Below are 17,078 nucleotides of genomic sequence, written 5' to 3' on the forward strand. Positions count from 1 at the left end.
TTATACACGGCTTCCCGCCGAGCCTTACATCAAATGTAATTCCTAGAAATGTATTTATCGCATTGGTCATTAAATGCATCATGAAGATGGCAAAAACACGCAAGTTGCTCTGTACTATGTTGTATTTATTTGGAAATGTAATTCATAATTCAGTCCATTAACCAAGCCACACGATACCACATGCAGGTTGAATGCATCGTTAATGAGGTGCTTATTATCACACAAACAACAGGTTGAATACCTGTGCAAGATACGCATTCACCATTAATCCTATTCTCATTAGCACAGGAACAAAAGGTTGAATGTGTCCTCTTAACCACAAATCAGCCACACATTAGCACACAGGATACGTTGAATATGTGCACACCCATACACATGCATGCACGGAACACACCTGGGAGGCTGAATAATCTTAATTAATTCGACCACGCGATTCCGGGCATCTCATCCATGGCAATTTTTTTCAGCATTATTGATTTGAAGGATTGGATTTCAAAGTATATTTGACACATTTGGAAGGATTATTTAGTATATTTGACACAAAAAACATAAGATATAAAGTATATTTGACACAAAAATATAAACGTTGGCAGCTGCCCAGAGCGCAAACTCAACAGGCTCAGATACGGTGTTCAGAAACACGGTTTTCAGAAATGTATTTCTGAAAACAAATAAGCAGAAACGTTGCTTCGTAGATGACGGCTTTGAGTGATGTGTTCAGGTGCTCGTTAACGTGGGAGCTTCCGACATGTTAATGGCACGCCACGTCACCTGAACGCATCACTCAAAGTCTATCTGGGAAAAACCCATTGTCGTCTCACTCGGATGACACCGATTTCAGACGCTTTGTCAAGCAGAGACGTTTATAACCTGTTCGATTTCTTTTTCTAATTAAATATATTGAGAAAATTAGATTCAGAATGAAGAGAGCAACTTCTGCACAAGTAGTTTTGCCATAAGTTCTAGTTTGGTTTGTCATGAATTTACAAAATTGTAGAAGTCCAATGAAAAAACAAGAATATTTAATTCCTGTTTTTAATTGTCAGACACTTTTTCATATAATAGGATTTGATGGCCGGAGCTCAGAGGTCTGGATCCTGTAGGAACACAGATATTCACCACTTCATTCACTCATCTGGAGCCACAAAAATATTTCACAATAAAAATAACACCTCGATACCATGATGCATTTATGACGTTGAATTCCTACAATTTAAATGGTATACAGGAGGAGCAGGAGGAGGAGCAGGAGGAGGAGCAGAAGGAGGAGGCGGAGGGGGAGGAGGAGGAGGAGCAGGAGGAGTAGCAGAAGGTGGAGCAGAAGGAGGAGCAGGAGGAGAACTTGCTGGAGAAAGAGGAGCAGAAGGTTGAGCAGGAGGAGTAGCAAGAGGAGGTGGAGGAATACCATGAGGAGGTGGAGCAATACCATGAAGAGCAGGAGGAGTAGCTGTAGAAGGAGGAGCAGGAGGTCGAACAGGATAAGTAGCAGGAGGAGTACTATGATGGGCAGGAGGAGGGGAAGGAGGAGGAGGAGGAGGAGCAGGAGGAGAAGCAGGATGAGGAGCAGGAGGAGGAGCAGAAGGAGGAGGCGGAGGGGGAGGAGGAGGAGGAGCAGGAGGAGTAGCAGGAGGAGAACTTGCTGGAGAAAGAGGAGCAGAAGGTTGAGCAGGAGGAGTAGCAAGAGGAGGTGGAGGAATACCATGAGGAGGTGGAGCAATACCATGAAGAGCAGGAGGAGTAGCTGTAGAAGGAGGAGCAGGAGGTCGAACAGGATAAGTAGCAGGAGGAGTACTATGATGGGCAGGAGGAGGGGAAGGAGGAGGAGGAGGAGGAGCAGGAGGAGAAGCAGGATGAGGAGCAGGAGGAGTACCAGGAAGAAGAGGAGGAAGAGGAGGAGTAGTACCAGGAAGAAGAGGAGGAGGAGGAGGAGGAGGAGGAGGAGGAGGAGGAGGAGGAGCAGGAGGAGGAGCAGGAGGAGCAGGAGGAGGAGGAGCAGGAGGTGGAGGAGGAGGAGGAGGGGTAGCACCGTGGTGAGAGTGTGTGAACAGTGAGAATAATAAACTTCTCAGGTCCACGTGACCATCAGAAGGTTTCATGTTGTCGATATCGATGGAGGTTTACTTCCAGCACTCGTTCAGAGCCGATGAGGAGGAAATGAGGAGAACATGAGGAGGAAATGAGGAGGACATGAGGAGAACATGAGGAGAACATGAGGCTCAACGGAGCCAATATTGATCCACGCTTATTACAAAATAATGACTAGAATCACTTTTAATTTCAATGCTCAGAACAGACAGTGTAAACACCCCTGCTGAGAGGGACGCCATCAACACACAACTGTGTGTGTGTGTGTGTGTGTGTGTGTGTGTGTGTGAGAGAGATAAGGAGCGGCGCCACAGCGGTGGCAGGACACAACACTGAACCCTCCCCACACACTGATAAGCATCACCTTCATCCCAGGCTGCTGTCCCCCGGTGTCACACACACACACACACACACACACACACACACACACACACACACACACACACACACACACACACACACACACACACACACACACACACACACACACACACACACACACACACACACACACACACACACACACACACACACACACACACACACACAGGCTCGCCCTTCAACCTAATCCTTTTGTCACAATTAGTTTTATTTTAAATCACCATGAGTGCACCACAAATGTCCATTTAAATTGAAATATTTCTAGAAAGACTCACTCCTGGAACAAACAAACAAACAAACAAAAAAAAGGAGCTGATTAGAGGAAATGTAAAATAACCTTTCTATCAAACATGTGAGCAGGACCAGGGTCAGCAGGCAGGTCCTGGGTCTGGCCTGGACCCGGACCCTGTGACGTCCCTCCTCCTGATAAGAGTCCTCGAGGTGACGCTCTATCAGATCTGCACAAATATTTGTGACACGCCGTCACGCTTCACACACACTGAATAGTTCTGACACCTGAGTGACTGAGTCAGCTGTGTGTCTGTGTGAGAGCTGATCAGATTCAGAGGTCACAGGACCCAGATTTATCTGCTGCATCCGACACACACACACACACACACGCGCACACGCACACACACACAGAATCCCGAAAAAAGACAGATTTAAGGAGGAGACTGGATTATTCAGACTCCATAACCAGATTAAAGCAGCTCTACTGTAAAATTCACTGCAGGAGCCAAATCAATCCCGTCGATCTCAAATCATCTCTTCCGTGCAGAAATGTCGCCACACAAAACCTTACGGAGGAACACAAGCAAATGCCGTAAAAGATCAACTGCGACTTCAAATCCCGTCAGATGGGATTGTTTAGCAGAGGAAATCTCTTTACACTCCAGTTGGTTCTCATCCTCACACTCTCACACCAGGCGGCTTCTAAAAGACACTGGTGAAACATCTGAGGTGAGACAGGATGAACAACAGTGTGGAGATTTTGCAGTTCAGGAAAACAGTAAAGAAAAAAAGAGAAGATTTGAGATTAAAAGTAATGAATCCTGAATTAGAAACAACATGTGGAGGACAGGAGACGGTAGAGACACTTTGTCTGAATCAGTGTGATTAAACATATTGTGCAACATGGACTGTGTACACACACACACACACACACACACACACACACACACACACACACACACACACACACACACACACACACACACACACACACACACACACACACACACACACACACACACACACACACACACACACACACACACACACACACACTAATCCCCTAACAAGTCTGTCATTACAAAGTAAAGTGGAAATGAAGCGGCCCCAGAGGAGATGGATTCCCTATTGGAGAATCCTAGAAGCTGATTGGAGGGAGAGCGTCGCTCGCCACAGTTTGTTGAGGAGTGAGATGTTGACGACTCTCAGTAAAAAGCCTCTGAGGGAAGAAACATCTCATGTCTGCTTCATCGCCAGTGGGTCTCATGGCGAGTGTGATCACAATGAGAAGAGTGGAGATGGAGAAGGAACAGAATGACCATGTGGGGATCACAACCACCAACACACAGAAGGAGGGAGAGGGAGCGAGAGAGAGAGAGAGAGAGAATCACAGAGCCGTCAGCAGGTTCCTACCTGATCCTGCCTCCATGATGTTGGCCGGCCCTCTGCGGTCGCCCACCAGCCTGGAGGAGCCGGGCATGCTGACTGGCTCTGATCGGACTGGCTGGATCCTGCACACACACACACACACACACACACACACACACACACACACACACACACACATTAAAAAAAGTCTAAATTGGTTAAAACAACTGAAACATGTGAAATATTCTAAAATGGTTCAAAAGGCCAAAAAATGAGGTGAATAAAACCAAAGCTTGTCAATATGAAGCTTGATGAGCGTTGACGAGACTCTGATGATATTCTAATGGATGGTGATAATGAGAATGTTTGTCTTAGAGCCATAGAGCAGAGCCCCGGTCAGCAGCAGTGCAGCCTCAGACTGTGGGGTGGACGTCCAGACATGGCGGACCTGAGGCTGTGCAGGTCCAGGTCGTCTGTGTCGAAGTCCAGCAGCGGCTGTTGGACGTCGGCCGGGCCGTGGGACTGCAGCACGGAGGACGAGGACGAGATGACGGTGGTCTGGCCTGAGGGCTGGATGGTCTTGAACTGGAACTGGGGGCCCATCCACAGGCGGCGATGAGGGCCGGTGTGGGTCACGATCTCCACCTGGACCAGAACCAGAGGAAACACCACGGCCCGGTTTATACCACCGTTCAAGTGAAAATTAATTGTTTGATGTCGTCATAACAGAGACATTTTCAAGTTTACACTGCAACGATATGAAAATCATTTTCACATCAACAGCAGACATATTGGAAAAAAATGTAGTTGCCCAGTTATTCCACTAGTTGGTGCTGTTAGTTTTAGAGACCGTCCACACCGTGAAACCGGTTCACCTAAACCAGCTGGTTCTAGTTTTTTTAAGCGTGAAAACATTTTTTTTTTTCTTTCAACACGGGCTCCAGAGTGGGGAAATTCTAAAACCCTGGCTCATGCCACCCAACCCCCCGCGGTGTGGACGGCAAAGACGATCATCTGTGGAAAAAAGATGATGCAATCGCCCCCCCCCCCCCCTCCACCTGCCACAGTCCGTGATGTCATCAACTAACACAACAATCAAGGAGGACAAGCTCCTGTGGAGCTGCAGAAGCTACTGATGCTAGCAGCAGAAGCTACTGATGCTAGCAGCAGGAGGCGCAGGGCCATAGACCTATAGTACTAGAGTTATATAGAGCTTTATGAGCAGGATTCTCCCTCTACATTCCTATGTGTTCTGTCTTCTTCTGCGTTTCTGGTGTTTGGTGAGTCACAGCGCCCCTAAAGGCCTGGCATGTGTACTACATGTCCTGAAGCCTCGTGTTGAGCCCAGGTCATAGTGACGTGTGGACGGAGGTTTTCTGGAGAAGGCTGTGGAGAAAAAGATTGTTTTTCTCATTGTGTGGACGTACCCTTAGTATTGAAAGTGCGCGCGCGCGCGCGCACACCCCCCCCCCCCCCGCATAGGCAGCTATCTGCCGGCATATTGAAACACCAGCTGACCTCCTGCGGGGAGGAACATTTCATGTCCATTCAGTTACCTGTCCTGGTTTACCTGGTTTAAGCATTCCACACCTCACTGTTTTCCATAACTTCTCACTAAACAGTGTTACAGAGTGTACAGGAGGCCTGCCGCCATTTTGTTTCATTAGCTTGTTTTGTTTTCACCACTCTCACTTCAACACGTGCCATGTCTCTAAACATTCATTCATCTGTTAAAACATATTACCGGCAACAAAACACACTTACACACATGGCCGTTTTTGCACTTTAATGTTTCAACAAACTTACAAGCACGGAGATTTCCGTAGACTCGCCAGCTTCGCCCCAGCACTTCCTCCTCGCGGGGGCGAAGCCGAAGGACTGTACCACTGGGCAGTTATTGGAGGGGTGCACGCGCTCTGGGCGGCGCGTACCATTGTAGCGGGGTGTTTTACTGGTTTTGGGGGGAACATGTATTTATTATGGGCAGAAGGGATTATATTTGCTAAAAATTATGGTGTGTGATTATGCAGTTTGTGTTCGTTCTTGCATTTGTTATTTTTCATTTAGAATGATTGTTATTTTGTTAATTGATTTGTTCGTATAACTGGGCCCATCGGTGGGAGGAGCTACAGGTATAAACAGCCAGTAGAAGGCTCCAGAGAGGGTCGTGGTTAGACGGTCTTGGTGAGGGGGATTGAGCGGTTGGGCTGTGCAGAAGTTTGTGCCGGATCTAGCGGAGTTAGCCAGGCAACTTAAGCCAGTTTATTTGTGCATTTTTGTTCCCTAGTTTCGGTTTACTGTGTTCCGTTCTACATTTTGTTCTTTATTGTAGGACACTGTAAATGTTTTGCACCATTTTAAGAAAAAAGATGAAAATAAAAAAGAGCTCTATTTTTGGAAAAACTTTTCTTCTCTCTCTGTTCACTCCGCCACCGACCATTCTTGCAACAGTGACTGTCAAAATAAAATTACCAAGCAATTATGTTGACTGTCAAAGTAAAAGTACCAAGGAGAATACGGACTGGGAGTCATGACACCACAGAGGAAACTTTGTTCTGATTGGCTCTACTGAGCATGTGCAGAGGAACTAGTTGCTATGGCCACAGTGACCAGGACCAATGGCAGCGATTCAAGTCTTGTTGTTATGCGTCTCCACGGTGACAGAGCTTTTTCAAAAGTTCCACCTTAGGAGATGTTCTCATAAAAACAGGCTGCCAAAGTTGGAAAAGGAGCTTGAACAGATTTGTGAGAGCCCCTGTGGTCAAAGGACCAGTGTGAACATGAAAAAGCAACCAGCAGCCACTGCAACGTATCTCAGGTGAAAACATGCGGTCCAGGAACGTGGCTCAGCGGGTCTGTGGAGTTCTGACCGGACCTGGTCCTGGTGTCTGTCTCCGAGCTGAGCTCAGCCACGTGACAAAATCAACGTTTCAGTCCGGCGACGCCCCGGGGAAGCCTGAGGCTGGTGTCAGCGGCGGTGGAGGTCTGGAGTGTCCGGAGCTTCAGAGGGCGCCGGCGGCGTGGCGGCAGCAGGGCCCTACCTAACGCTGGCCGGAGGTGTAAGGAGGCGGGACTTCTGAGAGTGTGACTCGTAAACATCAGACAATTACTGCCTCCTTCGTTCTCCATCTACTCTCCACCTCACATGTAGTGACGGAGGCGCTCCGGCTCGGGAGCCCCCGCCGCCCGCCGCTCTCCCACGCTAACTCCCGCTCCCTGCTTCAGGCAGCACTTAGCACGCCGCTGGGCGTCTCACTCTTCACATTGCATTATCTTTCCTCCCAGCATGTCTCACCTCCCAGTGTCTGTCCTCTGTGGCTGCCAGGTACCGACGGCTCACACTCTCTCTTAATTCTACTGGAAACACACACATGCATGTACACGTTTACCGATATATAATTTATCACAGCTGTGCAAATTAGGCCACAGAGGGAGGGAGAAAGACTGCACATGTGTGTGTGTGTGTGTGTGTGTGTGTGTGTGTGTGTGTGTGTGTGTGTGTGTGTCAGGAGCCAACGCTGGGCCTAATCATCTGGACCCTCCATCTTGCTGCACACTGGGCAAACGAGCAGCTGCTTGGCTCTGTGGCTGGCCGTGACATTGATGGTGTTAACCATCAACACACACACACACACACACACACACACACACACACACACACACACACACACACACACACACACACACACACACTGTGTGTGATTGAGGCTGACACTGAATTAGTCCACGCGAACGTGTTTGTCTTTAAAAAAAAAAAAGAGCAGAAGGAAGAACGACCTTATGGAACCTGCTCCTTTATGTCCCACAATCAGTTTACAATGAGAATCAAAACAAGAAAAAAGGCTGAAGTCATTCAGGAACGATCCTGACGGTGATTATGAGAGTGTGTCGTCACACCATGTGATGAAGCTGAATTGTGCTCATTTTGTCATTATAAAAAACATTTAATATTATCAGCACGGTAAAATCTTCCCTGCATCGATGTGTCTTTAAAAAAACGCTCTATCATACATGTTATAAAGCTGATTTACACTATCGACAGGACAGCAACATGGATCTGATAAGCTTGTCCTGGGGAAGTGTTGAGCTACGTTGCAGTTACTAGTTTTAGATGAATGCGTTTCTTTTTCCAAAGGTATCAGAGACTTCTGCTTCTTCCTCTTCTTCCGGATGTGATCAATGATGCTTGTCTCGTTCTCCGCCGTCGAGAAGGAGAGGAAGCTTTTAAAAAGTTCCACTTTGGGCGCCTTTTCCAAAAACCCGTGTTTCCAGTGTCTCTGAGCTCCATAGTCGAATCAATGGAACACATTTTTGCATTTCTTTGCATGTAGAGTTCTTTGAATGACAACAGTTTAAGATGTTTGAGTGTGTTTTGATGTAACTAGCAGTGGTGCTGCACTAAAACTGCTTCAATGCCCCCAAAAAATAAAAAAACAAAACAACAACACAAAAAACTCCTCCAAAAAAACCAAAAAACAATCACTTCTCCTTTTAAAAATCCTTGTTATTCTGCAGCCGACCTGAGAGCCTGGCAGCTCGCCAGCCGCCGTCCACGTTCTCACGCTTTGTGGCCTGGAGCTGATTTCTGAAACCTAATTATCGATCAGTGATGGGAGATGGTGGGATGATGGTCATTTAAAATGTAAAACAGACGGGTGACTGCAGTGGCTCAGGGGGTCTGGAGCTCCATCAGAAGAGCTCCTGACACGAAGGGTGACAAACCTCACATTTCATTAGGGGACCATTGATCAACACTGATGATCTAATGAGGGCAACTGGTATGAAATAATAAAGTCCAGGAGGCAGTACTCAGCCTCTGATTCAATGCAGCTCCTGCGTGTTTAGCATGTCTCTGTCCGCCCAGCGATCCTCCCTCAGATCCTCTGACATCCTCACTCTGTCCACGGGGAGCCAATGAGGAGGAACGACCCTGTTTGGCTGAACAAGAGCTAAATGTTTCATCTGGATTTGTTCTTGTTGCCCTGAATGCATCAGATGGTCAAAACACTCCACAAGAGTTACTTCCAAACCATTTCAGGTACATGTGAAGGCATGTGGAGCTGCTGAGTTACATTTCCAACCACTGATGAGTGCATCGCGACCAGAGCGCTGACAGCAACTCACCGAAAATACAGGTGAGTGCAATGGATAGTTTTGCTCCTGGCAAACTATCATGGCAGATATGATCCAGGGCTGTGCAAGCTAAGTGGGGTGCATTTTACCCAATCAATTATGCATGCGGCAGAATTATTGATGGTGAAAATGTAGTGGGTTACCTGCCGACACCAGAGATGAGTGCTGTGATGGTTAACCAAGCTGAAAAGACCCGGGTGGAGGTACTGGCTTCTTTCAGGCTGCCAGCACAATCTGTTAACATCTCACAATACAGGAAGATGCTTCTACTCCCAACCCTTTAACCCTGCCCAGGGTTCTTCTGCAGAAAACCACCAACGCTGCTGAACACACTGAAACACTGGCTTTATGTGAAAAGCCATACTTGGGTGGAGACAGTGACTTAACTACATGTTCTATGTCCTTCCCAGGTCGTAAAGAGTTCCTCTAAATGATGTCCATGAATCAAACAGTCCACATTAAGGCAATGGCAGCAGCTGTATAGATGAGCCTGTCTAAAGTGGCTGGACAGTAAAATAAAGTCGAATTGTGTCGGTCAGCTGGCGAAACGCCGGTCTGAGAGGAAGTGTTACCTGAGAGAGCCACTCCTCGTCCTCCTGGCCGCTGTGGTCCGACGCCAGGCTGTCAGACGACTCGTGACGAGTGATTGGCCCGGGACTCGCTGGAGGCACCGCTGGAACGCAGCAGATCACACTGTCACAACACATCGTCTTCAGAAAGCACCTTGGTGGCTAAAAGTAACTTAAGAGAAAGAAGCAGGGCTCAGTGCGGACACCGATACGTCACACGTGATCATTAAGTATTTACATTAATCCCCCCGTGAAGGAAAAGTGCTCCTGACATTTAGATTATTAAAGTGCGTTAATGTCATTAAGGATTGACTGATACAGACAGCCAGTATCCATACATGAGGCTCAGACTCACTTCCAACAGTAATGGATTCATTGGACAGCTGATGGGTGTGTGTGTGTGTGTGTGTGTGTGTGTGTGTGTGTGTGTGTGTGTGTGTGTGTGTGTGTGGTGTGTTGATTTGCTTTTGTCATTTTGTTTTCATTGTGACTGCAGTCTTTTGCTCCTCTTACTCAATATGTGTACCTGTGTGGTAATGTGTGTGCGTGTGTCTTTTTATTTCCTTTCTGAGTTGTTGACTTATTGTTGTCTGTGGTCATTGTGTCGTGTTTGTTGTCACTTTGCTGGTTTTGCTCCTTGTGTGTGTCTTTGTGATGAAATCTGATGAAGTGGTTGTTCTCCAGTGGTTTGGGCCTGGCAGTCTCTCTCTCGTGTGTGTGTCAGCCGCCGTCAGTGTGTTTGTGGAGCCACAGTGTGTGTCATGTGGTTGTTTACACCCAGAAGTCCTTTTGTGTCGCTCTTTGCATCACTTTTATTTCTTCGCTTTCAGCTCATGATGATAAAGTGTGTTTCTCCTCGGGAGCCTTCAGCAGGTGCAGCAGGTCCCTGTAAAAACCTGCAGGACCAGTTATTTATTAAAAAAATAATGACCCCCCCCACACACACTCTCACACACACACACACACACACACACACACACACACACACACACACACACACACACACACACACACACACACACACACACACACACACACACACACACACACACACACACACACACACACACACCCTCTCCTCCTCCCTCCAAGCTCTTTGACCCTTGGGGCCAATAGCTGTTCCCTAATTAATTATTGATGTTCTGAAGCAGTTGCTGGACTCGCTGGATCGGGTTTCCAGTGTGTGAGAGTGTGTGTGTGTGTGTGTGTGTGTGTGTGTGTGTGTGTGTGTGTGTGTGTGTGTGTGTGTGTGTGTGTGTGTGTGTGTGTGTGTGTGTGTGTGTGTGTGTGTGTTTCAAAGGCCGGAGTGGCAGCCAGGCTCCACTGTGGGGCGAGTGGTCATCCCCACGGGTCAAGCATACTGTGTGTGTGTGTGTGTGTGTGTGTGTGTGTGTGTGTGTGTGTGTGTCCAGACAGAACCCCAGCAGTTACAGTGGGATCAGTCGCCTCCTGCTTTTCCAGCAGTCATTACAGGCTCTTAAGAGGCTGAACGTCGATGCAGCTCCACAACATTTGTTCCCTCCCTGCCGTCCACGGAGGGAACCAGGCCGGCGGCCGTCTCCGTCCTGGAGGAGTCCACACGTACTGCATCCCTGCACTAAACACAGCTACTAACACACCGGTGTGTGGAACCAGTGGACCCTGACCCAGTGGGTCCTCCGGCTGCTTCGTAGGGACTCCACAACTCATCTGTAGTTCAATTCCACTTCAGTTCAGCACCACAAATATCACAGTCACTTCAAGGTGCTTTTAACAGAGATAAACCCAATAAATCCACATGAGAAGTACAGCGACTGTGGAAAGGAACAACTCCCTCAGAGGAGGAACCTGCAGAACCAGACTCCGAGGAGGAGAACCCTGCAGAACCAGACTCCGAGGAGGAGAACCCTGCAGAACCAGACTCCGAGGAGGAGAACCCTGCAGAACCAGACTCCGAGGAGGAGAACCCTGCAGAACCAGACTCCGAGGAGGAGAACCCTGCAGAACCAGACTGATAGGTGGTGGCTTCATGCTCGCCCGATGGGTGAGAGGGACAAGGAGAGAAAAGAAGAAGAAGACAGATTGGGGGAGAGATTCAAATGGCTGGTTCCGGTAGGGTAGGGATGAAGACTTTGGGTTGGGTCAGGGGGTGAGGATTTAAAATCCTGCTTGGAGCAGGAAGAACTGAAATTTTTGTGCTTTCGTCTTGTGATGTGTTGTGTGCCCCCCCCCCCCCCCATCACCATCATTAATGACTGTAAATGAATGATGGAGATATTTAAAAGTTTGACTGAATATTTAGGATCTGATCATAGTTGATTGTGTCCATTTATCAAAAATGCTAAAAAAAAAAAAACAACAAAAAAAACTTTTTGGGGTACTTTTGTAAAAACACCTAAGAGAGGAAGTCCGTTTATACTGTGTGTGTGTGTGTGTGTGTGTGTGTGTGTGTGTGTGTGTGTGTGTGTGTGTGTGTGTGTGTGTGTGTGTGTGTGTGTGTGTGTTAGCCTGAGCAGTGAAGCACGGAGTCAGAACAAGAACAAAGGCTGCCTGAGGTATTGATGTGGTCCAACCTACAGAGGACTTTTAGGGGGGGGGGGGAGGAAGGGGGGGGGGGGGGGGTCTCCGGGGATAGATAACCATTGTAACAATCTGATGGATCAGGACGGCGGCTGCTGGGTGAACAGAGAACGGCGGTCCGTCTGGGCGTCGGCTCCAATCACCTTCATCTCCTCCATTTGTATTTTCTTAAATATTAATTTTGTCCTCTTTCATTTCCCTCCTCCCTCTGCGGACTCCGCGGGTCCGGTTGCCAGACATTCCACTTGCCGCGCTGCCTCTCCGCGGCCCCACCTGCCTCTCTTCTCACTTTCCTCTCTTCTCGCGTTGCCGTTTGAGCCGCACTCTGGCAGATAGGTGCTGGCATCCTGACAGGGCGGATGGCTTAGCCATTATATATCATTCAAGGCACATTTGACTGACAGTTCCTTCATTCAGCCAGCGCTACACTTACCCCCATCCTTTCTCTGCCTCTCTTTGATTACTGACCCCGTCATGGCGCCGCGGTTTCCCTTTACCAAACGCCTGATGCTCTGCAGCCTTCACTCCGGCCCCTCTCTCCCAGCAATTAGATCTATTGACGGGGCAACTGTGGCCGGCCTGTCATGGGCCTCAGAGTCCCGAGAGGGCTGCCAAGCCAGCCAGTCATTCAGTAGCCACAATTAGCACATTATATGACAGGTAGGAAGGAGGGGCGGTGGGGGGCGGGGGCGTTGGGGGCGCGTTGGGGCGGTGGGGGGGCGGACGGAGGGTGGCTGCGCCAAAAAGCAGAGCCGGGATCGCCACCTTCATCACCCGGCTCAGAGGAGCCAGCGAGAGATCCAGGCATTGAATTATTCACTGGTTTGTGTACTTGGTGGTGGTGGTGGTGGTGGAGGTGGTGGAGGTGGTGATGATGGAGGTGGTGTTGGTGGTGGTGGTGGGGACAGAGAGACAAAAATCACCTCTCAAGACAGTATGAAGTTACTGTCGCCAGTTTGGATGTGGAAAGTCGAGCAGCTCTGAAGGAGCTGTGAACTGGTCAGGGGACAGTCTGCAGACTGGACATGATGGAGCTGGTGGAGCTGTGAACTGGTCAGGGGACGGTCTGCAGACTGGACATGATGGAGCTGATGGAGCTGATGGAGCTGTGAACTGGTCAGGGGACGGTCTGCAGACTGGACATGATGGAGCTGTGAACTGGTCAGGGGACAGTCTGCAGACTGGACATGATGGAGCTGTGAACTGGTCAGGGGACAGTCTGCAGACTGGACATGATGGAGCTGTGAACTGGTCAGGGGACAGTCTGCAGACTGGACATGATGGAGCTGTGAACTGGTCAGGGGACGGTCTGCAGACTGGACATGGTGGAGCTGTGAACTGGTCAGGGGACAGTCTGCAGACTGGACATGATGGAGCTGATAGAGCTGTGAACTGGTCAGGGGACAGTCTGCAGACTGGACATGATGGAGCTGTGAACTGGTCAGGGGACGGTCTGCAGACTGGACATGGTGGAGCTGTGAACTGGTCAGGGGACAGTCTGCAGACTGGACATGATGGAGCTGTGAACTGGTCAGGGGACAGTCTGCAGACTGGACATGGTGGAGCTGTGAACTGGTCAGGGGACGGTCTGCAGACTGGACATGATGGAGCTGATGGAGCTGTGAACTGGTCAGGGGACGGTCTGCAGACTGGACATGATGGAGCTGTGAACTGGTCAGGGGACAGTCTGCAGACTGGACATGATGGAGCTGTGAACTGGTCAGGGGACAGTCTGCAGACTGGACATGATGGAGCTGTGAACTGGTCAGGGGACGGTCTGCAGACTGGACATGGTGGAGCTGTGAACTGGTCAGGGGACAGTCTGCAGACTGGACATGATGGAGCTGATGGAGCTGTGAACTGGTCAGGGGACAGTCTGCAGACTGGACATGATGGAGCTGATGGAGCTGTGAACTGGTCAGGGGACAGTCTGCAGACTGGACATGATGGAGCTGATGGAGCTGTGAACTGGTCAGGGGACAGTCTGCAGACTGGACATGATGGAGCTGTGAACTGGTCAGGGGACAGTCTGCAGACTGGACATGATGGAGCTGTGAACTGGTCAGGGGACGGTCTGCAGACTGGACATGGTGGAGCTGTGAACTGGTCAGGGGACAGTCTGCAGACTGGACATGATGGAGCTGATGGAGCTGTGAACTGGTCAGGGGACAGTCTGCAGACTGGACATGATGGAGCTGATGGAGCTGTGAACTGGTCAGGGGACAGTCTGCAGACTGGACATGATGGAGCTGTGAACTGGTCAGGGGACAGTCTGCAGACTGGACATGATGGAGCTGTGAACTGGTCAGGGGACGGTCTGCAGACTGGACATGGTGGAGCTGTGAACTGGTCAGGGGACAGTCTGCAGACTGGACATGATGGAACTGTGAACTGGTCAGGGGACAGTCTGCAGACTGGACATGATGGAGCTGTGAACTGGTCAGGGGACAGTCTGCAGACTGGACATGGTGGAGCTGTGAACTGGTCAGGGGACGGTCTGCAGACTGGACATGATGGAACTGTGAACTGGTCAGGGGACAGTCTGCAGACTGGACATGATGGAACTGTGAACTGGTCAGGGGACGGTCTGCAGACTGGACATGGTGGAGCTGTGAACTGGTCAGGGGACAGTCTGCAGACTGGACATGATGGAGCTGTGAACTGGTCAGGGGACAGTCTGCAGACTGGACATGATGGAACTGTGAACTGGTCAGGGGACAGTCTGCAGACTGGACATGATGGAGCTGTGAACTGGTCAGGGGACAGTCTGCAGACTGGACATGGTGGAGCTGTGAACTGGTCAGGGGACGGTCTGCAGACTGGACATGATGGAACTGTGAACTGGTCAGGGGACAGTCTGTAGACTGGACATGATGGAGCTGTGAACTGGTCAGGGGACGGTCTGCAGACTGGACATGATGGAGCTGATGGAGCTGTGAACTGGTCAGGGGACGGTCTGCAGACTGGACATGATGGAACTGTGAACTGGTCAGTGGACGGTCTGCAGACTGGACCACTGAATGCTGGCTCTGAACGCCGTACAGCGCCTCCTCTGTGAGCTCCTGTACACAGTGTGTGTCTGTGCTGCTTATCAGTGGCGGCGGTGCTGCGCATCCTGAGTGCTGCCAGGAGCCGCTGCAGATGGACAGGTGGAGATAGTGACCATGAAGTGGCGCCACCGCTTCCTTTTATCATCCCGTCCTGCAGGCTCCGGTCTGCTCTGACCTCGGCCCTTCCTCTCTCCTTCCTACTTCTTCCCCTGCATGCTGCATTTTTAATCAGCCCGGGTCATCCAATATAGAGAAGCGAGACCGGAGACCACGGCCCGTCAATCAGCCGCTGCCACCTCTCCGCCTCGCGCCCACTTTCTACACACAAGCTGCAAGACAATTAGCAGGAGCAGCTATTTATATACGTCTTCTTCTTTCAGCATTTCAGTGAGTCTGCAGGGTTGGTTTCACTGATATTAAATACATCCAACATGTGTTCATGCTTTAGACACATTTTATTGTGTATTCTCCGAAAGGTTTTTTCCACTTCACACATGACAATGACACATTTCACAGAGCATTTTCAATCCTAATATTGAGGAAAGGAGGAATTTCAGTTTTATCAAATACAAATGGCTTGTAATTTGAAAAGGCACCAGGTATTCTACATTAAAAAGGTAAAGTGTTGCATCTCCATGTATTTCCACAGAGATACGATTGAAACTCTACTCACGATGTCGTCTTTGGTTTCGGTCAACGTATCGTTTTTTTAACTGATGCATTCAGTGTTTTAGTCCAATCAGAGAACAAAACCAACATTGAACCCTGGACCCAGACTGGTGAAATGGTTTTTGGCTGTCGTATAGTCTGCAGTACACACACCTCCAGCAGTAGTACAGTCTACAGTACACACACCTCCAGTAGTATTACAGTCTACAGTACACACCTCAGTAGTCTTACAGTCTACAGTACACACACCTCAGTAGTCTTATAGTCTATATTAGACACACCTCCAGCAGTGTTACAGTCTACAGCACACACACCAGCAGTATTACAGTCTACAGTACACACACCTCCAGTAGTATTACAGTCTACAGTACACACACCTCCAGTAGTATTACAGTCTACAGTACACACACATCCAGTAGTATTACAGTCTACAGTACACACACCTCAGTAGTCTTACAGTCTACAGTACACACACATCCAGTAGTATTACAGTCTACAGTACACACACCTCAGTAGTCTTGCAGTCTACAGTACACACACCTCAGTAGTCTTGCAGTCTACAGTACACACACCTCAGTAGTCTTACAGTCTACAGTACACACACATCCAGCAGTCTTACAGTCTACAGTACACACACATCCAGCAGTCTTACAGTCTACAGTACACACACCTCCAGCAGTATTACAGTCTACAGTACACACACATCCAGCAGTATTACAGTCTACAGTACACGCAGCACAGTGCAAAACATTGTACGCTTCACTGGAGGCTGTAGACCAAGGGACTGAGCTCGAGTGTATCAGTCAATCTTTAATAACGTTTAGCATGTAGCATGAAGCAGCTAGCACAGATTGACGTTGTGAGCACTTAAACTACTGGGCAGCATGGGTCTCACTCTGCTGGTGTTGAACTATTTCTCTCCACTTGATATGTTGTCAGGACATCAGTTACAGTCTGTGTTACTCTTGTGGCTCTCAGTAATATTAAAGAATCTCCAAACTGTGGGCCCTTGCTCTCTGGTCTACCTGCTGCT

At 49.1% G+C, this 17,078-nt stretch overlaps 1 protein-coding gene across 1 annotated transcript in view; it reads right to left on the bottom strand.

Annotated features, from left to right (window-relative positions):
• Nucleotides 1–17,078, bottom strand: part of bcas3 (BCAS3 microtubule associated cell migration factor) — a 370,231-nt gene that overhangs the window by 230,256 nt on the left and 122,897 nt on the right. Inside the window, exons 20-22 of the mRNA XM_080511322.1 lie at nucleotides 9,771–9,871; nucleotides 4,514–4,710; nucleotides 4,111–4,208 (exon numbers count right to left, since the gene is read on the bottom strand). Coding sequence (XP_080367448.1) covers nucleotides 4,111–4,208; nucleotides 4,514–4,710; nucleotides 9,771–9,871 — 396 coding nt within the window. The remainder of the gene's footprint in view (nucleotides 1–4,110; nucleotides 4,209–4,513; nucleotides 4,711–9,770; nucleotides 9,872–17,078) is intronic.

Source organism: Blennius ocellaris (assembly GCF_963422515.1).
Source record: "Blennius ocellaris genome assembly, chromosome: 2".
Lineage (NCBI taxonomy): Eukaryota > Metazoa > Chordata > Actinopteri > Blenniiformes > Blenniidae > Blennius > Blennius ocellaris.